Genomic DNA, 25084 nt, shown 5'->3' on the forward strand with positions numbered 1-25084 from the left:
TTTGAAACAAAGATGATAACGGTCCTTTCCCAAAACAAACCTTACTGCCTGTGGACCAGACTGCCTAAAACCACAAGATTAGAAGTTATGGTAATCTTACGAAATTTAAGATGTAGCTATTTTTTATTAAATCAATATCAATATCTTACTTATTAAAGATTATACAAGCAAAGATCATTTTGTCTTGGGCTGGGTTTATAGTTTTGTAACCCCTATGTCAGATTTTGACATCTTATAGTATTTGGCAGGGATAAGTATGAAATTGCTTGATTAAATAAATGCAAACAAAAATGTATGTTGACAATTCTTAAGACATTTCTAATATTACTTTACCAATAATTGAAAAGCTAGTTTATTTATTAAAGATTTTACTGAAGTTATGTAAACTTGAAAAAGCATTTGACTAGTCTTTTCTTTTTTCCTGATAAAGTATTCGATTCAAGTGCTTTTATTTTTCTTTAAGCCAATTAATTAGTGTTGTTTTATATCTTTTCAGTAATGAAACATTGTGTACAAAACACATGCATAGATATATTAGGCATGCCAATAGAAGTACATCTTATAGATTAATGAAAACCTTTTTTTCCCCCCCCTATGTTAGACATTCAGATTCTTGATAACCTATTTCACAACCCTAGGCAGTTTTCAGCTAAATAGACTTAAATTTGCATATTAAAGGAAACAACTCATGTGAAAATCAAATGGCAAAATTTATATCATAACATATGGAGAGAAAAAGTCTGGTGTGCTAGAGGGAGATTAAAGATGGATGCCAAATCAAACATAAAATTATAAAAATATTTCATAGTTTTGTATAAGGAGACCAATTTTATTTAGACAGTGACTACCTATCTTTTAACTGGATTGCTGAGCTCTAGGCAAAGCCCATGCCGAATCCTGGGTTTCCAAAAAGGGAGAATTATTATGAGGCTAGACCACATCATGTTTTCACAGTGCACGTAAAAAAAAAAAAAAAAAAAAAAAAAATTTAAACGAAGACATTTCTAAGTGCCTAAACGACACCCTTCTTTAAAAACCCAAGAGTAGCCTCTGTTGCAGTAACTATATTAGTCAATAAATCAGGTAACAATACCAAAGAAAGCAGTTTAAAAGCTGAACTGAACTTGTCTGTTTACACTCTTGGAGTTCCCATAGGGAAAAACAGCATTCTCCTCCGAAGGGAGTCGGGTACCTTCTCTGTTTTCTTTAAGGAACCCTGGGCTATTATAAATTATTTTAGGCCCCTCATGCAGCAGAGGATACAAGAGAAAGGAGAGACAGCAGAAGTAAATGAAGAAAACAGAATTCAGTCAACTGAGAAGAAAAACACTTTTGCTCAAAAGAAAAGGGACAAGATTCTAGGAGGAAAAAAAATTAAAACATGAAGGCCTTTTAAATACAAACACACACAAGCACACATACACACACACATCTTGGATGTTAGCTTTTAATTAAGCTAATTTTAACCACTGAGCTTCTTTTAAAAAAATATTTTAAAAACTCATTACCATATTTCAGCTAGGAAAAATTACTGCTATTTCAGAAGTACCAAGTATCAAACCAGAAAGGGCTTGATTTAGAAACAAAACCCAGGCTGTTGTGGTGGAAAAAATAAGGCAGAACCTTAGCTATGGAACTGCAGCATGAGGCAACAACCACTACTTTTGGTTTGGCCTGGCTAGCAAACAGGTGGCCTCATTATGTAAAGATATAAAATATATGTTATATAAAAGATATATGTTATATAAAATAGTTACCTGCCTTCCAGTGTCATAGAAGCAGGACAAAAATGACTTCCTTGTGTTAGAAGCAAGTAAAACTTCAAAAAAAGAGAAGTTGTACAGCAAAATAAACTTTGGATCATGACCAAACTTGAGATCAGGGATTCTCTGGAGGGGGTGCTTCCAAGCCTCAGCAAATTGTCCTATTGGTTTGAGCCATACAGATAGCTCAAGCTAGTACCAACCACCAATAGAAGATTTGTCAAATATCAGGGATACCTCCACTCAGAATTCCTCTGTGGTTACCAAAATGTGAACCCCGAAAATCTGAGACAGGCCTCAGTTAATTTAGAAAGTTTATTTTACCAAAGTTGAGGATGCGCACCTGTGACACAGCCTCAGGAGGTCCTGGCGACATGTGCCCAAGGTGGTCAGAGCACAGTTTGGTTTTATCCATTTTAGGGAGACATGAGACATCAATCAACATATGTAACAAACATTGGTTTCATCTGGAAAGGCGGGACAACTCAAACCTAGGAGGGGGCTTCCAGGTCATAGGTAGAGAAGAGACAAATGGTTGCGATCTTTTGAGTTTCTTATTAGCCTCTCCAAAGGAGGCAATCAGATATGCGTTAATCTCAGTGAGCAGAAGGGTGACACTGAATAGAATGGGAGGCAGGTTTTCTCTAAGCAGTTCCCAGCTTGACTTTTCCCTTTAGCTTAGTGAGTTTGGGGCCCCAGTACATTTTCCTTTCCCATAAGCTACCCAGTTTAGGGCATTTTGTTATAGCAGCCCAAATGAACTAAGACAGCAATGCATCATGGACATCTTTCCATGTCAGGAATGATTGACCTAATTCTTTGAAATTACTGCATAATATTTCCTCACATACAGTTATTGTGACTTATGTAATGCTAGACATATTGGGGTTGTTCTTGTTTGGTTTTTTTGTTTTTTTCTTTTTGAGCTCTTCCCTATAACAAATAATGTATTAGTAAAAATCCTTGTGCATTAATTTTTTAAAATACCTGTGCTGGCATTTCGATAGATAAAGATGCCTGAAACATCTTTAAATTTTTTTCAGATGATCCACGTTGTCCCCCACCTCCCCAAAATAGATCAACTTCTTTTTTAAAAAAATTTATGTATTTATTTATTTACTTTTTGAGACAAGATCTTGCTCTGTCACCCAGGCTTGAGTGCAGTGGCATGATCTCAGCTCCCTATAGCCTCAACCTCCTGCTCAAGTGATCCTCCCACCTTAACCCCCAGTAACTGGGACCACAGGCATGCACCATCACAATCAGCTAATTTTTTTCAAGTTTTTCATAGAGACCAGGTCTCAATATTTTGCCCAGGCTGTTCTCAGACTCCTGGACTCAAGTAATATCCCCCACTTGGCCTCCCAGAGTTCTGGGATTACAGGCATGAACCACCACACCCAGCCTGGATCAACTTCTGAAGCATATCTGTCTCCAACAGCAGCCCTTGCTCTCCTGGCTTTGCTAAGAAAATAAGTCCCTTGCACTTAAATAGCCTCTTTACCTTGCCTCTGTCCCATTATAGGTTGCTCGCATTAGTTTTTCATCATTCCAATCCCATCTGCTTTAAATCTTCTAGACATTTACTCAAAGTTGCTGATTTGTGGATGGCCTTCTTCCCCATTTCCAGTGCTGCTCTGGAATCTAGATAGAGTAATCCTGGTGGTTTACTTCACTGTCTTGAACTAGAATCCTCAGCACCGTCCTACCTGAAATATCTCATGAAGAATAACAGACGTAAAGTAGATTGATGGTACTTAAAATAAGCAGAAAATAAAAGGGTATGCAAAGCATGATTATAACCAAGGAAAATGTTAATCTGTAGCACAATAGTCCCCTCTTATCTACAGTTTCATCTTCTGTGGTTTCAGCTGCCTGCAGTCTGAAAACGTTAGTGGGAAATTTCTGAAATAATCAACACGTAACTTGTAAATTGCATGATATGCTGAGTAGAGTGATGAAATCTCTCACCAGCCCACTCTGTCCTGCCTGGGACATGAATTATCTTTTTGTCTGTTGGAGTCACTTAGCAGCCTTCTGATTATCAGATCGACTGTAGTGGTATTGCAGTGCTTGTGTTCAAATAACCATTAATTTCTTTTTCTTTTATTTCATTTTATTTATTTTGAGACAAATATTTGCTTGGTAGCCCACGTTGGAGTACAACAACACAATCTCAGCTCACTGCAACTTCTGCCACGGGTTCTACAGGTGCCCGTCACCACACTCGGCTAATTTTTGTATTTTTAGTAGAGACAGGGTTTCGCCATGTTGGCTAGGCTGGTCTTGAACTCCTGACCTCAAGTGATCCACCCACCTTGGCCTCCCAAAGTGCTGGGAATACAGGTGTGAGCCACTGTACCTAGACCTCAGTTTCTTAATCATGGCCCCAAAGCTCAAGATAAGTGATGTTGGCAATTTGGACATGCCAAAGAGAATCCATAAAGTGTGTCCTTTAAGTGAAAAGGTAAAAGTTATTGACTTCATTTAAAAAAGAAAAAAATAGCATACTGAGGTTGCTAAGACACATGGTAAGAATGAATCTTCTATCTGTAAAATTGTGAAGGAAAAATAAATTTGTGCATAGTAGGGTCTGGTATACCTGCAGTTTGAGGCATCCACTCAGGATCTTGGAATGTATCCCCTGCAGATCAAGGGAGACTACTGTATTCTAGGACTAGAACGGAAGGGGAAACATTTTAAAATGTGATACATAGAATGCTAACTTTCCTTTGTTTATTCCTTATTGTTGGCAAAATGTTATTTGGAAAAAGAGACAAAAGATTAAAAGACAAAAGAAACATAGTAAGGGTACTTATTTTTCCAAGAGATGTATATTCTTTTATATTCAGCTTCTTTTCTACTTTGTCGGATTGATGACACATGTACACTGTTTTCACAGGGAAGAAAACAGCCTCTAAAGTGAAGAAAGCTGAACCTCAATGTCTGGCATCTAAGTTAAGAGGTAAATACATGTTTGGCATCATCTCCTTTTGCTGGCAAAGGTAAACTACCAGTAGGGAATCACCTGAACTTGCACAGAGCCCATCTGCTTTGAAAAAGGACTCGCCTAAGAACAGGTGTAAGAAGGTGGCAAAAACGTCAGGGTTCAGGGCATCTGAACAGTGTGTGTGTGCTAAGCGAGGAGGATGATAGTGGGTGTGAATCCCCAAATTACAGAAGTGGAATGCACTGCACAAAGGCTTTAAATATTTCTTATAAATCTATTCTTTCTCTTCAGAAAAATGGGTAATTAATCCAGAAGAGCCAAAACTAAATATTTTGTACGAGCTGGAGGTAAGAAATGTTTATCATGCTAACTAGTACACTGTTCTCATAGTAAAAATGGCTTATTCAGTCTTCAATTATTTCCCCTCGCCACCCCTTTCTCTGTTTAAATTTAGTTTAAGGAAGACTTCATAACACTATTCGAGCCTTCTCTAAGAACGTTACCCAGCATTGGACCACCAACCATTCTGGCATACAAAGAAGAGAGCTCCAATTTAGACATTAACTTCAAGGTGATTTTAATTCATGCTTTTTATTATTACTCTTTTAAAATGACATAAAAAAAATAGTGATTTGCACAATAGACAGTGAAAAGGCTCTAAAAGGAAAAAAAAAAAAAGCCAAAGAGCTCAGTTACTTAGAATAGCACTTACAGTGACTGTGTTAGTTGCCTAGGGCTGCTATAACTAGTACCACAAACTGGGTGGCTTAAAACAACAGAAACTTACTGTCTTGTAGTTATGGAGGCTAGAAGTTCGAAATCAGTGTTTTGGCAGGGCCAACATATAGGGGCAAATCTTACCTTCCCTCTTCCTAGCTTGTGGTTGTGGCAGCAGTTTTGGCATTCCTTGGCTTGCAGCTGCATCACTCCAATCTCTGCCTCAGTTGTCACAGCATCCTCTCTGTGTGTCTGGGTCCAAATGTCTCCCTTTTCTAAGGACACCAAGTCCAATTGGATTTGTGCCCACTCTAATTACCTCATCTTAACTTGATTACATTTGCACAGACTATTTCTCAATAAGGTCATATTCACAGGTAGCAGGAGTTAGGACTTCAATGTATCTTTTTGGGATACACAATTCAACCCGTGAGAGTGGCCGCAAAGCTTGGAAACAGGCCAGACGCAGTGGCTCACACCTGTAATCCCAGCACTTTGGGAGGCTGAAACAGATCACTTGAGAACAGCCTGGGTGACAGAGAGAGACCCTCTCTTTAAAAAAAAAAAAATTATTATTATTTCATTATTATTTTTCGAGACAATGTCTTGCTGTGTCACCCAGGCTACAGTGTAAGTGGCACGATTGTGGTTCACTATAGTCTCAACCTCCCAGGCTCGAGCAATCCTCTCACCTCCGTGTCCCAGGTAGCTGGAACCACAGGTGTGCACCACTATGCCTAGCTAATTTTTTAAATATTTTGCAGAGATGGGTCTCACTATGTTTCCCAGGCTTATTATTTAAAAAAAGAAGAAGAAAAAAAAGAAAAAGAACAAAGCCTGGAAACATGGGTGAATATTTGCCATATTTGGTCATGTGAAGGGACTAGTTAATTCCTGTACTTGAAGGGCAAGAGAAAGGTTACCTCAAGTAATTCCAATAAGATGGTGCAGCACCACACTGCCGCTAGAGGGGTGAGGGACTGACTGGTGGAATGGTTGTTTCCAAACCTGGATTGGATGCCATGGCCATGTGGAGAGAACTGCTCACTCCCCAGATCTGAGAACCCTTGATGACTTCTTCTTGGGCATAGTAAAGGTGCAGGTTTTTTTCATTAACAATAAGGGGCACGAATCATGCAAGGCAACACATCATGGATGCACGTGTAGAGATTAGTGGAAATGCCGTATGGATGCGCTGAGGTGGTGTTCATTGCTATTTTGTACAGCACATTGAGCTGTGCAATCTAGTGAGGGGAAACATTAAGTATATCATGTAATATAATATCTATAAACATTTACTCTTTATATTTACCCAGGTCACTTTATGGTCACTCAACAGACTCTTCAGGCTGAAATTCTTTTTTCTATTTATTTATTTATTTAAAAGATGTGGTCTCACTATATTGCCCGGGGTGAGCTGAACTCCTGGGCTCAAGCAATATCCCTATCTTTGCCTCCCAAAATTCTGGGATTACAGGCATGAGCCATCACTCCCGGCCCTGAGATTTTTTATTTAAATGTAGCACCTTCCTTTTTCTGCACCACAAAGGCTTGTATCTAGGGATGTCTCTGAGGTTATACTCTCCTCCCACAACACCCAGAGATGGGTCTTACCATGGGAAAGGCCTTGCGGCTTCTCCCCCAAGATGTCTCTAAACTTGGACGAGGTTGGCGCTTGGACGAGGCTGACTCCTCCTGCTCCTCAGCAGGTCTTTCAGGTCTAGTGTTGATGCCAATCTAGTGCAGGGATAGCAGCAGCTGGCTTGCCCAGCTCTTCTCTCTAGCACACCCTCTTCAGGTGAAGATCCCAACTCCCCTCATGGTCTTTTTGTTTTTGTTTTTGTTTTTGTTTTGAGATGGAATCTCACTCTGTCACCCAAGCTGGAGTGCTGGAGTGCAGTGACGTGATCTCAGCTCGCTGCAACCTCTGCCTCCCGGGTTCAAGCAATCCTCTCACCTCAGCCTCCCTAGTACCTGGGACTACAGACACACACCACCATGCCTGGCTAATTTTTGAATTTTTAGCAGAGACAGGGTTTACCATGGTGGTCAAGCTGGTCTCAAATTCCTGACCTCAGGTGATCGGCCTGCCTCGGCCTCCCAAAGTGCTGGGATTACAGGTGTGAGCCACTGTGCCCAGCCTGCCTTGTGGTCTTTTGAAGTATCTCCACCTTGCTTCACCCCAAGCTGAGGGCGAAAGGACAACGGACTGAGGGGTTCACTACCAAGTCCCTTGTATGGAGCAGGTTGTGAATGGCTTGGTATTGCCCAGCTCTCTTTCTCCTCTACTCCATCATTTGATAGCTATCCTAGATTTTCCTCCATCATCTCTCTAAAGCAAGACTTCCCTCTCCAAGCATTCTGCTTTTAGCAATGTGCAGTACTTACTATTGGGGAGTTTCAGTGGCCTAAATATGTTGGACCTTACTCTGGGGTAGTGAATCCCTGGCTGCACTGGCCACCTTAGTCACTTTTTAGCCCTATATTAGGCATTTTTGCCAGTCTCAGAGAATGGTTTCCATGCCATATACAGGTGCCCTGGTGGTGTTAATAGTCTGCAAGTCATGATCTAGGTCTCTTCCTGGAGGCCTGTACTGAGGCTTGGCTGCTTACCTGCTCAGGAGCCTGTGCAGTCATAGACATGACCTCAGGTCATTGACATGCCACAGTGTATCAGCTCCACATTGGGTCAGCTGAGCCCCTAACTCCCAATCTCTCCCTTGTTTTGCCTCCCCTCCTCCTCCCTGTCCTGAATTACCTTCACAATACAGACAAAATTCAGAGCTCCCACCTAGGCTCCCCTGGAGAAGGGATTCTCATTTATTTTAGAAAGTTGGTCATTGTGCATGTTGAACTACACAGTAATGTCAAGGTTTTTTCTTACTTGCCACTTCTTGAAAGAGTTAACGATGTTCAAATACCTTAGACCATTTGCATAAAATCCAGTGTGTGTTATCCTTGTCTCTTGCATCTAGGTATATAATACACATTCCCCTCCCCAACAAGAGACCCTGGTATCCACAGTGAATTCATTTCTGCAACTTTCTTCTTATACGAGGGAGGCATCCCGAAGACCACACACTTCCTAATAGGCTCAGCTGTGCTCTGGGGAATTGAACCAGACAAAGACCTGCAAAACACCACCTCAGGCTCCTCAAGCCTCACCAGCCCTTAAATGGAAGTGACATCACATCCTGGCACATCTCATCACCACTGCTGTTGCATTCACTGACCGTGCCCAGGGTTGTGCTCCTGCTGCTCTCAGAGCCTCTGGGCCTCTTTGTAGGGACTTCTTTAATTTTTTCCTCTCTCTCTGAAGGATGAAGAGGAGGAGACATCACCCAAATGTGAATTTTGTGGAAGCGATCTAAGAGCATTTTTTTCTAATGTGGATGTTTGCTCTGAATCAAAGGGGCATGTAAGTTCTAAGGCAGGTTTACTGTGGAAATAGTATTATCTTTAAACATATGTAGTATTTTCTCTTGCATCTTTCCCCCGCATTACCATTTTTAAAAGAGTTAGGCCGAGCTTACTTTGGAAGGCCGAGGTGGTTGGATTGCCTGAGCTCAGGAGGTCGAGACCACACTGGGCAACACGGTGAAACCCTATCTCTACTAAAATACAAAAAATTAGCTGGGTATAGCAGCATTCACCTGTAGTCCCAGCTACTTGGGAGGCTGCGGCGAGCTGAGGTCACACCACTGCACTCCAGGCTGGGCAACAGAGTGAGACTCCTCTCCAAAAAAAAAGAGTTTTGTGTTAGCTGTCAGGGAAATGCAAATCACAAGCACAATGGGATACCACTTCACACCCACTAGGATGGGTATAATTCAAAAGACAGATAACAACAAGTGTTGATAAAGATATAGAGGAATTAGAAGCCACATATACTGCTGAGGGGGAATATAAAATGGTGCATCACTTTGGAAAACAGTCTAGTAGTTCCTTGAAAGGTTCAACATACGGTAACCATATGCCATCAGTTCTATTCCTAGGTTTATATCCAAGAAAATGACAACATATGTCCACACAAAAACTTGTACAAAAATGTTCACAGCGGCATGATTCATAATAACCAAAATATAGAAACACCCCGACTGTCCATCAATGGATGAATAAAATGTGGTATATCCATACCATGAAATATTATTCAACCATAAAAAGACATATGAAGTACTGAAACATGTTACCATATGGACAAACCCTGAAAACATTATGCTAAGTGAAAGAAGCTAGACATAAAGAGTGCCACATGTTGTATGGTTCCATTTTATAAACTATACAGAACAGGAAAATTTAGAGAGACAGAATGTAAATTAGTGGTTGCCAGAGGCTGTGAAGAAGAAAGGAGAGGAAGTGACTGTTAGTGAGGACAGGTTTCAGATTCTAAAATTGATTGTGATGATGATTGTACAACTTTATGAATATACTAAAACAAATGAATTGTACTTTTTAAATGGGTGAATTGTATGGTATGTGAGTTATATCTTAATAAAGCTGTTACCAGAATAAAAACTTATGATAGATTGTTATCCAAACCTTGTTAGTCATTTTTATCCCCTCTAATCATCTTCATCTAGGACTGATGAGATGAAAGTAACTTCTGTGTTTTCCAGGCCTCCTGCTGTATTGCTTTCCAAAATCTGATTGATTATATCTATGAGGAACAAATAAAAATCAAATCCCCTAAAGCTGAATTAATTGCTATTGACCCTCATGCAGCCCATTACAGTGAGGTCGACAGACTCAAGGCAAAAGAAAAAGCCCTGCAAAGGTAACATTGAGCCTTTGATACCGAAACTCATACAGGCCAACTAAATCGGAGCTTTTTTTGTAAATGAACCTCAGTTTTTCAAGATATATAATTTTGAAGATGTATTTCCTAGATTCACAAGTAATAACAGATCAAACAGACAAGGATGGCATTTAAGCAGCTGAATTTTGTAGTAGACTGTTTTAAGCTTCAACCACATTTCAGATTTATGCCTGATGTTTTGTGATTTTGTAGGAAACAGGAGCAACGAATGGCCAGACATTTTGCAATAATATCAAGGGAACAGACTCATTTCTCTGAAGATGGTGAGTTCATCAGTGCTGATCTTATAGACCTGCTGTACAACAGCAGAAAGCTCAGATGTTTAACCAAAAGATGAAATGGATGTATTTTAAAAATAGTATTGGCCAGGTGCAGTGACGCACACCTGTAATACCAACACTTTGGGAAGCCAAAGTGGGAGAATCACTTGAGCCCAGAAGTTCGAGACCAGTCTGGGTAAAATAGTGAGATCCCGTCTCTATAAAAAATAATAATAAGTAGTAGTATTGAAAATTTTTTGTTTCTAAGTACAATATAGCCTGCATCCATCAAAATGGCTCAGAAAAGCTAGTGTTTCCAGCCATCTGGTTTTTGGAATTTTCAGTCTTCATCTCATTGTTATTATTCATTGAAATAAATTAGCAACACCTATAGAGCATTTTACAGATAACTACAAAGAGCTTTCAAGTTCATTGTCTCATATTTTATTAAGCATACTTTCCATTTTGTTTTCAAGCTTGGGTATGGAAAATCTGTCAAAAATAAGTCAACTTGGCTGGGCGCGGTGGCTCACGCCTGTAATCCCAGCACTTTGGGAGACCGAGGCAGGTGGATCGCCTGAGGTCAGGAGTTCGAGACTGGCCTCGCCAACCAACATAGTGAAACCCCCATCTCTACTAAAAATACAAAAGTTAGCTGGCATGGTGGCAGGCGCCTGCAATCCCAGCTACTCAGGAGACTGAGGCAGGAGAATCACTTGAACCTGCGAGACGGAGGTTACAGTGAGCTGGGATTGTGCCATTGCACTCCAGCCTGGGCAACAAGAGCGAAACTCCTGTCTCAAAAAAAAAAACAGTTGGCTTATTTTCTTCATATATTAGTTGTTGTAGAAGTCGGCTCGCTAGTATCACTGTAGTTCTGGTACAGTTGAAGAAACACTGCGTTTAGAATCAGAAGTCCTGGATTTATTTCCTTGCTTTTCTCCTTACAGGCTCTCTGATTCGGGGCAAATGACTTAATCTTTCTGGGCATCAGGCTCCTCCTCTACCACCTAGAGCTACTGAAAAGATACTTAGATGGGAGCTAAGCTATGAGGACACAAAGGCATAAGAATGATACAGTGGACTTTAGGGATTCAGGGGGAAAAGGTGGGAGGGTGTGAGGGTTAAAAGACTTCACATCAGTGCTCAGGTGGTAAGTGCACCTAAATCTCAGAAATCGCCACTAAAGAACTTATTCATGTAACCAAACACCACCTGTTCCCAAAAACCTATTAAAATAATAAAATAAAAATGAATAAAAATAAAAGTTGAACGGCCAAAAAAAAAAAAAAGATACTTAGAGAGGATACATTTTTTTTTATTTTTGTAACTAAATCCCTCATATAAAGTTTCCTGATAGCCAACTGTTAGAGTGTCAGTTCTACTAGAACTAAGGCCAGAAAGTTCCACTTAATGAAAATTGTCATTTTTTAAATTTCTTTCTGGTTTTGTTTTGTTTTCTTTTGTTTTGTTTGAGACAGAGTCTCGCTCTGTCACCCAGGCTGGAGTGCAGTGGCACGATCTTGGCTCACTGCAACCTCTGCCTCCCGGTTCAAGCAATTTTCCTGCCTCAGCCTCACAAGCAGCTGGGATTACAGGCACACGCCACCACACCTGGTTAATGTATGTATTTTTGGTAGAGATGGGGTTTCACCATGTTGGCCAGACTGGTCTCAAACTCCTGACCTCTAGTAATCCACCCGCCTCAACCTCCCAAAGTTCTGGGATTACAGGCGTGAGCCACTGCACTCGGTCTCATTTTTCTTCTTTTAACGAAGGAATGTTCTCATTTTTTGACAAAGGGGAATAATAAAATTTTTAAAGATGATGAAAAATTTGAATATAAAAATTTCTTTTGAATCAGTGCATTTATATTGGAGTTTGAAATTTCATTTTAGAAAAGAGGCTTTATAAAATTTAAAACATATATTTATTTCTATGTGATTCTTTTCCCACTAGATTCAAAGCGCTTAAAAACAATTTCTTATCAACTTTCTGTGGATATTCCAGAAAAACAGACAATTGATGACATTGTATTTGATTTTCAACTGAGAAACAGTAACATGTCCATCATTTGTTGTGATTCTCGGATAGCATGTGGAAAGGTAATGAACTTGTAACTTTTTTACTTGGTATTTAAAAAAAACTGTTTAACCTAAAATTATATAATCTTTCATGAAGCTTGGCTACATGATGCATTTAACTAGTTGTCAAAAAGAATTGGTACAGACTTGGCCTTTTAACTTCTACTAGACTTTATAACAGTGTCTTATGTTTGGGTTAAAGCGTTTTTACTTTAAAATGTAAGAGTTGCATATTAGAGAACATTTGGAACCCTTAGAAAATTAAAAGGAAGGGAAGAAAATTACCAAAAGTCTCAATCACTTCTCCCAAAACATTAATATTTCAATATTTTCTAGACTTGCACTGCCCAATATGGTAGCAATACTACATTTGGCTATTTAGATTTAAATTAAATTAAATTAAAAATGTAATTTCTCAGTCACACTAGCCATTCCACAAGTCTTAGGTAGCTACATGTAACTAGTGGCTACTGTACTGCAGTGATGATACAGAACATTTTTCTTGTAATCAAAAGTTATATTAGCACTGTTCTAGATGGTTTTCCTTGCATGGGTTTTTGTTAACATACTTATATCTCTTTTTTAACTTAATTATAAAAACAAATTTTCCAAGACCAGGTACATTGGCTCACACCTTTAATCCCAGCACTTTGGGAAGCCAAAGCAGGCAGATTGCTGGAATCCAGAGGTTCAAGACCAGCCTGGACAACAAGACAAAACCCCATCTCTACAAAATATAGAAAAATTAGCTGTGCATGTTGACATGCACCTGTAGTCCCAGCTACTTGGGGGGCTGAGGCAGGAGGATCCCTTGAGCCTAGGGGCAGAGGTTGCAGTGAACCAAGTTTGTGCCACTGCACTCCAGCCTGGGTAACAGAGCAAGACCCTGTCTAAAAAAAAAAAAATCATAATATATAACTTACATTAATATTATTTTAATAGCTATATAACTTATCATGTAGTTTAACCCATTTTTCTGTTCTTGGACATACTGATTCATAACAATTTTTTGCTATATAAATGCCATTTCTTTAAATATCCTTGTATGTAAGTACATTTCTATGTAAGTATAGTCCCTCAGAATAGACTTCTCAGAATTAAATTACTGAGACCTGGTTTGTTTATCTTGGGAGACATAGAATTTAAGGGATGAACCAGGCAAACTGGCTTGCACCTGTAATCCCAGCTACTTAGGAGGCTAAGGTGGGAGGATCACTTGAGGCCAGGAGTTTGAAACTAGCCTGAGCAACATAGCAAAATCCCATCTCTAAAAAAATTTTCTTGGCTGGGTGTGTTGGCTCATGCCTGTAATCCTAGCACTTTGGGAGACCAAGGTGGGTGGACTGCCTGAGCTCAGGAGTTCGAGACCAGCCTGGGCAACATGGTGAAACTTCATCTCTACTAAAATACAAAAATTAGCTGGGCAAGGTGGTGGGCACCTGTAATCCCAGCTACTTGGGAGGCTGAAGCAGAGAATTGCTTAAACCTGGGAGGCAGAGGTTGCACTGAGCCGAGATCGCACCATTGCACTCCAGCCTGGGCAACGGAGCAGGACTCCATCTCAAAAAAAAAAAAAAAAAAAAAAAAAAATTTTTTAATTAATTAGCTGGGCATGGCAGCACATGCCTGTAGGCCCACCTACTTGGGAGGTTGAGGCAGGAGAATCACCTGAGCTGAGGAGTTTGAGACAGCAGTGAGCTATGATCATGCATTCCAGCCTGGGTGACAGAGCAAGACCCATCTCAAAACAAACAAACAAAAAGAATGTAAGGGGTGTCAGTAAACCCAGGTGCCTGGCAGAAGTAAATCCAAACTATCTTTGGAGGAAGGTCACTAATTCAACCTTCAAATCACACCTACAAATTATTTTTCAAGTTCAGTTACCAGCATACAGTGAAAAATAACCAAGAACACAAGAAAACTTAACAATACAACTAAAAATCCAGAGGAATAATAATCAATAAGAAGAGACCTGAAAAGACTTTGGAAAATGAGGAAGTCTAACTGTGATCATGAAAATAAGAGATCAGCTTGAAGATATATGAAGGGAAGAGAAAACTATAAACTGATGTAGCAAATTTGAAATGGAAAAAAATGAACTGAAATGAAAATGAAAACTGCAACAACTGAAATGAAAAATACAACAATCGAAATTAAAAACTTGAAAGATGAGAGCTGAAAGCAGGTTAGACTCCACTAAAGAAAGAACCAATGCCCAGGAAGAAAGGTTGAAAAGAAAAAATATCAAAATTCATTATGGGGATTAAAAAAAAAGGCAACAAACACAAGACAGAGTGTATGGTACAAAAATAAAATGAGAAGTCTAACATGCATTTATTCAAAATCCCAGAAAGAGAGGAAAAAAGATAATCAGGCAAAGCTAATATTTTAAAGATAATGGATGATAATTTTTCAAAACTGATAAAAGAGACCCATTGACAGGTTTAAGAATCCCAGTGATCTCAAGCAGTATGAGAAAAAAAAATTCTAGACATATTATAGTGAAACTGCAGAAAACTAAAGACCGAAAACAAAAAAAAAAAAAAAAAAGGAAAGAAAGAATTCTTAGAAGTAACAGAGGAAAAAAAGTTCAGGTTACATTTAAAAGAAAACAGACTGGCAGATAACCTCCCAACAGCAACAATAGAGGCTCAAAGACAATGGAATGTCTTCAGTGTGGTGAAAGAAAACAATGGCAATCTAGAATTCTATACCCAGTTAAAATGTATTTCAAGAAAGTGTAAGATAGGTCAGGTGCAGTGGCTCACACCTGTAATCCCAGCTCTCTAGGAGACCAAAGCAGGCAGACCACCTGAGGTAGGGAGTTTGAGACTAGCCTGGCCAACATGGTGAAACCCCATCTCTACTAAAAATACAAAGATTAGCCAGGCATGGTGGCACATTCCTGTAATCCCAGCTACTTAGGAGGCTGAGGCAGGAAAATCACTTGAACCCAGGAGGTGGAGGTTGCAGTGAGTCGAGATCTTACCACTGCACACCAGCCTGGGCAACAGAGCAAGACTCTGTCTCAAAACAAAAAAGAAAGTGTAAGGTAAAGATAAGAGGATCACTTTATAAGATAAAGATAAAGATGATCACTTTTTAATTGACAAAATTTCAATCCACCAGTAAGATATAGCATTACAAAATATATTGTCCATATTAGCACAGCCTCAAAAATATATGAAGCAAAATTTCACAGAAGCAAAAGGAGAAATAAAGAAAACCATATTCATAATGAGATATTCTAGCCTACCTCTTCCTTTTTAGAGATGACACTCTTTGATCATTCTTTCCAGAGTGATCTATAGATCCAATATAATCTCAGATTCTAACAAGATTGCCTATGTGTGTGTATTGGGGGAAGGGAAGTCTTGACAAGTTGATTCTAAAATGTATGTGGAAATATAAAGAACCTAGAGTAACCACAACACTCTTGAAGAAGAAGAGGCTGAGGAGAGGAGGATGTGTTCTACCAGCTATTAAGATCTATTACAAGATATAGTAATTAAGGCAGTATAGTATTGGGGCAGGATAAACAAGGAAATCCATATGCATAATAGAGTCCAGAAACAGACTCATGCATACATGAATATCTGATTTATGATAGCAGTGGCACTGCACATTGTGCAGGGGCTGGTTTTTATCTGCTTTTGTTCTTGTAGTGACATTTATTTTAAAAAAAAATTAAAATCAATATGTAATGTCAGATTTCTACCAGAAGGATTTTTATCAAGTTATACTTGCAAGGGTTAGGGACAATCTGTTAATAATTGCTAAGGGTTGTCTCCTGTTGTTGAAGCAGGGCCAAAATTTAAATTAACAAATGGTTTGTATGACTGTCTAGTAACCAGCTGATGTCCATTGTTGTCGTACTTGCGACTTTATGTCTGAAATAATTAAGTGTCTTTTCTTTTCTGTGGTGTACAGGTTGTCAGGAATGAGCTCTTGGAGAAGCATTACAAACATGGGAGCAAGTTTCTAACTTCATTTCCAGATGGGACAACACAAATATTGTATCCTCTTTCAACAAGTTATTTTTATTAGCTTTATTACTTCAAAAAAGAGAAAGGTAAAGGAAGGAAATACATGGCCGGGCGCAGCGGCTCACACCTGTAATGCCAGCACTGTGGGAGGCTGAGGCAGGCAGATCACTCGAGCTCAGGAGGTTGAGACCAGCCTGGGCAACATGGCAAAACTCCATCTCCACAAAATGTTAGCTGAGTGTGGTGGCACATGCCTGTAGTCTCAGCTACTCAGGAGACTGAAGTAGGAGGATCACCTGGCCTCAGGAGGTAGAGCCTGCAGTGAACTGAGATTGTGCCACTGCACTCCAACATGGGCAATAAAGTGGGACCCTGTCTCAGAAAAACAAAAACAAAAACACAGAAAAAGATAAAGATCCAGCGTAATTGAAAAATAGAAATTTTAATTAAAAAGACAAATAAATAGAAAGATAAAAGGAAACTATAAAGAAACTATATTGGCTGAGCATGGTGGCTTATGCTTATAATCCCAGCACTTTGGGAGGCTGAGGCAGGAGGGTTACTTGAGCCCAGGAGTTTGAAATCAGCCTAAGCAGCATAGTGAGTTCCCATCTCTACAAAAAATAAGAAAATTAGCCACATGTGGTGGTATACACCTGAAGTCCCGGCTACTCAGGAGGCTGAGGTGAAAGGATTGCTTGAGCCCGGGATGTCAAGGCTGCAGTGAGCCATGATCATGCCACTGCACTCCAGCCTAAATGACAGAGCAAGACCAAGAAAGAAAGACAGAAAGAGAGAGGAAAGAGAGAAAGAGAGAGAAAGAGAAAGAGGGAGGGAGGGAGGAAAGAAGGAAGGAAGGAATGAAGGAAGGAAGGAAGGAAGGAAGGAAGGAAGGAAGGAAGGAAGGAAGGAAGGAAGGAAGGAAGGAAGGAAATAAGGAAGGAAGGAAATAAGAAAGGAAGGAAATAAGGAAGGAAGGAAGGAAATAAGGAAGGAAGGAAATGAAGGAAGGAAGGAAGAAAGGAAGGAAGGAAGAAAATGAAGAAAGGAAGGAAGGGAAATACTACCCTCAAATTCTACCACCTAGAGAAAAGCTGATAGCATTTTATTACTATTGTTTTTTTAAGACAGGATCTCACTGTAAGGCCCAGGTTAGAGTGCAGTGACACAATTATGACCCTCTGCAACCTCAACCTCCTGGGCTCAAGCAGTCCCCCCACCTCAGCATCCTAAGTAGCTGTGACCGCAGACATGCACCACTACACCTGGCTAATTTTTTTAATTTTTGGTAGAGATGGGGATCTCTCTATGTTGCCCAGGCTGGTCTTGAACTCCTGGGTGCAAGCAATCCTCCCGCCTCAGTCTCCTAAATGGCTGGGATTGCAGGTGTGAGCCACTGTGTCTAGCCAGCATTTAAAAATAAATGGTTTTTGTTTTTTCCTTTTTTTTTTTTTTTTTTTAGCTATTCTGAATGCACTTCCTATGGGGTAGCTCTGCTCTGCAAAGAGCAGTTAAAAAAAAAAAAAGAGAAAAATAAATGAATAAACATAAAAATATGTGGTTTTTGTTTGTGTGTTTTTTGAGACATAGTCTCACCCAGGCTATAGTGCAGTAGTGGGATCTTGGCTCACTGCAACCTTCACCTCCTAGGTTCAAGCAATTTTCCTGCTTCAGCCTCCCAAGTAGCTGGGATTACAGGCACATGCTGCCATGCCCAGCTAACTTATATTTTTAGTAGAGACAGGGTTTCACTATGTTCCCCAGGCTGGTCTTGAACTCTTGACTTCAGGTGATCTGCTCGCCTCGGCCTCCAAAAGTGCTGGGATTACAGGCATGAGCCACCACACCTGGCCCATGGGGTTTTTAAAAATATTTTCTCTATCTATGAGCATGTATATATATAAATTGATTCTTTAACTGTTTATTCATATTTTCTAACTGACTCCTTTACATAATGAAATTATACAATAATGTTATAAATATATGATAATGCAATAAATATAAAGATACAACACCGTTTTCCCCCAAAAAACAGGTAGCAATACCATTTTATAACCACATAGTACTTTATTATATAGATGTACTATAATTCATTTAACCTATCCGCTATTACTGAACAAAGGTGGTTTCACAATTTTTGCTATTATACACAACAGCTAAATAAACAGCTTTGTGCATACTTTGTGGCATAGTCACCACTTACTTTCTTGAATTATATACCTAGGGGTTGAGGCTGGGCATGGTGACCCATGCCTATAATCTCAGCCCTTTGAGAGGCCACAGTGGGCAGATCGCTTGAGCTCAGCAGTTTGAGATCAGCCTGGGCAACATGGGAAAGCCTGTGTCTACAAAACCAATACAAAAATGAGCCAGGTGTCATGGTGCGCACCTGTAGTTCCAGCTACCTGGAAGGCTGAGGTGGGAGGATTGTCTGAGCCAGAGAGGTTGAGGCTGCAGTGAGCTGTGATCGTGCCACTGCACTCCAACCTGGGCAACAGAGCAAGACCCTATCTCAAAAAATTAAATAAATAAATAAATATATAAACAAACAAACATATAGGGGTAGAAATTCTAGATGAATAATTTCGACATTTTAAAGCTTTGATAGATTTTGCCATCCCTCCATCCCAGAAAATGTATACTAGTTTACACACCCATGAGCAGCAGAAAATTTTTAATACCAAAATTCAGTATCTATTTCATAGAACACCAAGTTATTGATCGCTTGGACTTTCTGCCTGATGGCCAGGTCATTCATTTAATATTTACACTTTCTGAGCTGTTCAGATCCTCATAATATCTGAGGAAAGTAAAAACAAAAAGCAAAAAAATGAGGCGGCCTTTTCATGAACTGAGAGCCTCCCCTTGTAGAAGAAAGTCATTTTTAGTTATCGTTCCCGAAGTGTTTAATTAAACCCCAATAATAAGCCAGAAAAATGACTTTCACAGCATAGGAAGCATAATGAAGTTTTAGTTCCTTAGATGCTATGAGAGTGTGTAGGTTTTGTTTTAATTACATCAATAAATTTTAAATAACTTACCTGGCCTAAAAATTTTTTTAAAGTTTTTAGAGACAGAGCCCTGCTATGTTGCCTAGGCTGGCCTCAAACTCCTGGGCTCAAGTGACCCTCCCACCTCAGTCTCCCAAGCAGCTGGGACTACAGGCTGTGTCTGTATAAAAACCATATAAAAATCATATAAAAATATAGGGCTTTCAAACTTTTATTATTAATCATTTAATGCCCTGACTTTATTCCTCTTAGCTTTCTTGAAGGCTGTGACTGATCTGCAAAATGATTTAGAATCAATCTTGTGTTTATTTCTGGACTTCTAATCAGCCTGGATATGGAAATGAGTATTAACAGTTAGTGAATTATCTTCAGTATATTTTATTACTTTTGATGCTATTGAAAATAGAACTGCTTTCTTAATCTCATTTTTAGAGTATCCACTGCTAGTGTATAGAAATACAATTTGTTTTTGTATATTGATCTTGTAGCTTACAACCCTGCTGAACTCATTTACTGGTTTTAATACATTATCTTATGAATTCCTTAGGATTTTCTATATACAAGAACGTGTCATCTGCTAATAGGTACAGTTTTACTTCCCTTTCCAATCTGGATACTTTTCATTTCCTTTTTTTTCCCCCCAAACTTCCATGGCTAGAACATCTTTTTTTTTTTTTTTGAGATGGAGTCTTGCTCTCTCGCCCAGGCTGGAGTGCAGTGGCACAATCTTGGCTTACTGCAACCTCCACCTCCCAGGTTCAAGCAATTCTCCTGCCTCAGCCTCCTGAATAGCTGGGACTATAGGCACACACCACCATGCCTGGCTAATTTTGTAATTTTGATAGAGATGGGGTTTCACCGTGTTGACCAGGATGATCTCAATCTCCTGACCTTGTGATCTACCCTCCTCCTCCTCCCAAAGTGCTGGGATTACAGGTGTGAGCCACTGCGTCCGGCCAGAACATCTATTTATAGTGCAATGTTGAATAGAAGTAGTAACAGTAGACATTTTTGTTTAGTTTCTGATCTTACAAAGAAAGCTCTAAGTCTTTCACCATTAAGTATGGTTTTAATTGTGGGGTTTTTTTAATTAAAAAAAATAAAAATTCTAAAGATGAAAAAAAATTGTTTTGTAGAGACAGGATCTTACTATATTGCCCAGGCTGGTCTCAAACTCCTGGGCTTCAACAATCCTCCTGCCTTGGCCTCCCTAAGTGCTGGAATTACAGGCATGAGCAACCATGCCCAGCTCAGCTGTGGGCTTTTTGTAGATACTCTTTATCAGGTTGAGGATATTCATTTCCATTTGAAATCCATTGAGTTTTCTTATTATTAAGAGGGTTGAAATTTGTCAAATGCTTTTTCTGTGTCATTGAGATGACCATGTGTTTTTTGCTCTTTATTCTATTAAAATGGTATATTAAGTTATTTTCAGATGTTAAACCAACCTTGCATATCTGGGGTAAACCCTACTTCATCATGGTGCATAATCCTTTTTATATTGTGACAGTTCATTTGCAAGTTTTTTGTTGAGGATTCTTGCATCCCATCAGTATATTCTGATCCACATAAAAAGCATAACATTTTTTGTATTAATATAGTACCTCCCATTTTCAGAATGCTTTATCATTTCAGAGTGCTCTCATAAATTGAATTTGTTCCCAGAATAGTCAAGGCGCATTAGAACAATTTATATGACCTTATCTGATCTCAGCTATCCATCTGGAAACCTAGCCATCATTCGAGTGCCCAACAAGGTAAATGGTTTCACTTGTATAGTCCAAGAAGATATGCCCACTAACCCTGCTATCCTGGCAGTGCTGGATTCCTCTGGCAGAAGTTCCTGCTATCATCCCAATGGAAATGTCTGGTAAACTTCTAGGTTCCTGCTGCTGCCATTTTGTGGCTTTTGTTCTGGGAAATTTTGGTTTTTCTTTTTAAATGATAAGAATGGGTTTAAGAAGATTTATTTAAGTTAGTGGTCTTTAGATGGTAATGTTCGACTCAGGGTCATTTTTGGTTTACACCATTCCATATGCTTCTCAGTGGAAAAATCCCAAGCAACTATAAAAATAAAGCTCATCGTATTATTTCTATATGTAGTAAGAATATATGAACTATATAATTACAACATAGAAAAAAACTTGATAAATGATATGGTAACTCTAAAGATGTAGGATGTTAACTGAGGCAGTCTCTAGAGCCTATGCCATTCTGCTTCATCTGTGTAAACAACTTGTCAATAGACAGTTGATACACTATGTTGTTATTGTTTGAGATACATTCCTAGCTAGTAAGCGTCCTATAGCCACAAGCAAGAACAATAACATACAGACAAAATATCCAGAGCAATGAAGATCCTGGTCCCAATTTAACCTACTATGTATAATTATGTGACTTCATATTATTTCATTTAGCCTGACAAAGTGAAATTTGGGTTCTAACTTCAAAACAGTTTAAACTTTTTGAACTTTTCAGAAACAGATCTTTTCCTTTAAGTTATATACAGGTATAACAATCTCATCTCAGGAACTTCTGCCAATAATTGGCGAAGTTTATACTGCTAGTCTTGAGAAAGTTAGGATACCGAGCTATTTGTGGTTTTTGTCTACAGCAGTAGTCAATTCATTACCACAATGTATATTGGAAAATTTCTATGTATCTTTCAGGATTCTATAGCAATTCTATGTTACCTCTGATGGTAATTGATATTGTCACCAATATTCGTTGGTTTCTAGACTGGAAACCCATAGGTTCTTCCAGATTGGTTTTATGAAGCCATTGCCCCGTGAACTGAACTCTCAGGCACCCTGAGATGGCTCCTTGATACTCTCATAGCCCTATCTCTGCCTCTTGCGTAGTAAGTCCATTTCCCTTACCGGACTGACATTCCTTCAGGGCACATCCTGAATCTTTGCTACTACATAGCAGCATATCTGTACATAGTGTAGACTCAAAGAATGCTTACTAAATAAACAAGGGACTAACTTATCCTGAAAATTTTAGCTAGATAATTATTTTCACCCAGATTTCAAGAAAAAACTAAATCTTCCCTTCCCAGACACAATAAGATAATCACCTCGGTTTCTCATTTGTGCTTTTGTTATTAGATTACTACCACTGATCAATACTGGGGACACGAGATGTTAGCTAGGGGTCCCCATGGCCAAGTCATCTAGTTTTAAAAAAATAATTCATTCTCAAATTAAGCCAACTTTCTGAGTACCCAGAACTATATCTGTTCTCTCTTCTCAAGGTGGGGATGGTAAGAGGGTATGAGAAGGAGATAACTGAATAGAATGGCACAGCAATTAGTACTGCCAGATCTCAGATGGTGAGGGGCTAAAAGTGATGTTGTAAAATGTAAGGCATTCATGGTCTGAAGAGATAGGGTCGCCTAGTGGGTCTAAGGTGTCCACCTTTGCTCTGTCACAGACCTCTTCTCCACTGCAGTGATCACAGAGCTGTTCCCTGAGCCTCTGCCGCCACACTCAGCCATGATGGCAGGACTCGTGGAAGGACTCCTAGCTCCTCACTGGGCATTGCCAGAAAACAGCTCTCTTGTACTGAGGTCGACACAGTCTTCCCCAGAATTTACAGCCACAAGTCTTTATTTTGGTGTGGTGAAAATCTAAGCATTGGTCTTTCCTCCTCTTTCAGGATTAATCTACTCTTCTGTATCTTATTTTCTCCAGACTAAACCTTCCCTGCTCCCTCTTCATCCTTCCAGACTCCTTCATCCCAGGTTGATCCTTTGGGCCCATTTTAGTTTATCAGTATGAACTCAAATGGGATACAGTACTTCAAATTAGTGTAGAATTTAGTCATAGTATTATCACTCCTAAGATGACCTGAAGTTTCCACCACTCATGCTAATTGCTGGCATAAACTGTTAGTCCCCTTGGCTAGCAAGTAACAGGGATAATTCCAGTATTTTATTACAGTGTTGCTGTTTATGATTTTTACATTTCCTTCCTGCCCAGGGTATACATCAATATATTGGGAGGTCAATATTCAGATCAAGCCGGCAACAGAATAAGGGCTTGGAATTGGTCAAATTCCATCACTTCATCACCCTTTGTTTCATTTAAACCTGTCTTTCTGGCTTTGAACCGTTATATTGGAGTCCGCATCTTAGAACAAGACAAGATTTCTATAACTTTTCTAGCAATGGGTCAACAGGCAAGAATCAGTGTTGGAACCAAAGTGAAGGTAGGTACATTTTAAAAAACAGTTTAAAGCATTTAGAATAATAATAAGAGTAAAATAACTTTTGTTAGTATTATTACTGATAGATTACACTAGTGCATGATCTACTGTCCACTAGGATTTTGGAATTCAATAGAAAAACATGTAGCGAAAGCTTCATATGGAATTGAGGCAGCTTTATTGTTTCTTACTCTGAAACTCCTTTAAGTTCAGACTCAGATCCAAGTAACACTTATTGCATGTTTGCTCTGTGCCTGAGTAGTGCTGCTTTGAGGGTTTTGTTTAAAGATTTCATGTTGTGTTTGTTTTTCTCCCTGCCATGGTAGAAAGCCTTGGGCTGCGTCAGGAGACCTGAGTTTGAATCACGTTCAAGACCAATCATACGCCCCGTTTCCTTGGAGACACTTCCCAGACCTCCAAGTCCTTCACCCAGTCAGCCTCAACCACATCCTTCTATGGGTTTTCTGTGTACTTACCTCCATCCCCGTGCTTGCTGAACAGTGCTGCCTTTCCTACTGGATGGCAATCTCCTGAAAGGAAGAATCTCTATCTGATTGACTTCTGTAACTCCAGTGCCTCTCCCAGGGCACAGTCCTGAGTACATTCTCAGTGACCGGCAATAATGCATGATGGTTAAGAACATGGAATTCAGGTTGCAGATTCTCTGTAGTTTCAAACGTTAGCTCTGCCACTTGACTGAGTGAACTTGAACTTCAGTTCCTTATCCATAAAATGGAATCGTGATGCCGACCTTACAGATTGCTGTGAAGATTTGACGAGAATGCAAAGTACTAAGGGTGGTACTTGGCACTAAATAAAATAATATAGATGGAGAGATGGATACAAATAGAGACGGATGTATAGCTATATACATAAATAACACATATAGTGTGTGACTTCGAACAGGTCCTTTAAACTTCAAGGACCTTTGTTCCATTGATTTTTTTTTTCTTTTTCTTTTCTTTTTTTTTTTTTTTTTTTTGAAATGGAGCCTCACTCTGTCTTCCAGGCTGGAGTGCAGTGGCGTGATCTTGGCTCACTGCAACCCCTGCCTCCTGGGTTCAAGCAATTCTTTCTGCCTCACCCTCCTGAGTAGCTGGGACTACAGGCGCCTGCCACCACGCCTGGCTAATTTTTGTATTTTTAGTAGAGACGGGGTTTCACCATGTTGGCCAGGCTGATCTCGAACTCCTGACCTCAGGTAATCCGCCTGCCTTAACCTCTGAAAGTGCAGGGATTACAGGCATGAGCTGCCACGCCCGGCCCATTTCATCGATTTTTTTTTTTT

At 39.5% G+C, this 25084-nt stretch overlaps 1 protein-coding gene across 3 annotated transcripts in view; it reads left to right on the forward strand.

The window, feature by feature from the left end:
- ERICH6 (glutamate rich 6) overlaps positions 1-25084 on the forward strand; it is a 45795-nt gene that overhangs the window by 15079 nt on the left and 5632 nt on the right. For all 3 annotated transcript variants that reach the window (XM_025375633.1, XM_025375635.1, XM_025375634.1), the window contains 10 exons: positions 4666-4728; positions 5005-5060; positions 5168-5284; positions 8750-8848; positions 10047-10204; positions 10439-10509; positions 12466-12611; positions 16521-16606; positions 21302-21457; positions 23571-23799. In XM_025375633.1, coding sequence (XP_025231418.1) covers positions 4666-4728; positions 5005-5060; positions 5168-5284; positions 8750-8848; positions 10047-10204; positions 10439-10509; positions 12466-12611; positions 16521-16606; positions 21302-21457; positions 23571-23799 — 1181 coding nt within the window. The remainder of the gene's footprint in view (positions 1-4665; positions 4729-5004; positions 5061-5167; positions 5285-8749; positions 8849-10046; positions 10205-10438; positions 10510-12465; positions 12612-16520; positions 16607-21301; positions 21458-23570; positions 23800-25084) is intronic.

This window comes from Theropithecus gelada, chromosome 2, assembly GCF_003255815.1.
Source record: "Theropithecus gelada isolate Dixy chromosome 2, Tgel_1.0, whole genome shotgun sequence".
Classification (NCBI taxonomy): Eukaryota; Metazoa; Chordata; class Mammalia; order Primates; family Cercopithecidae; genus Theropithecus; species Theropithecus gelada.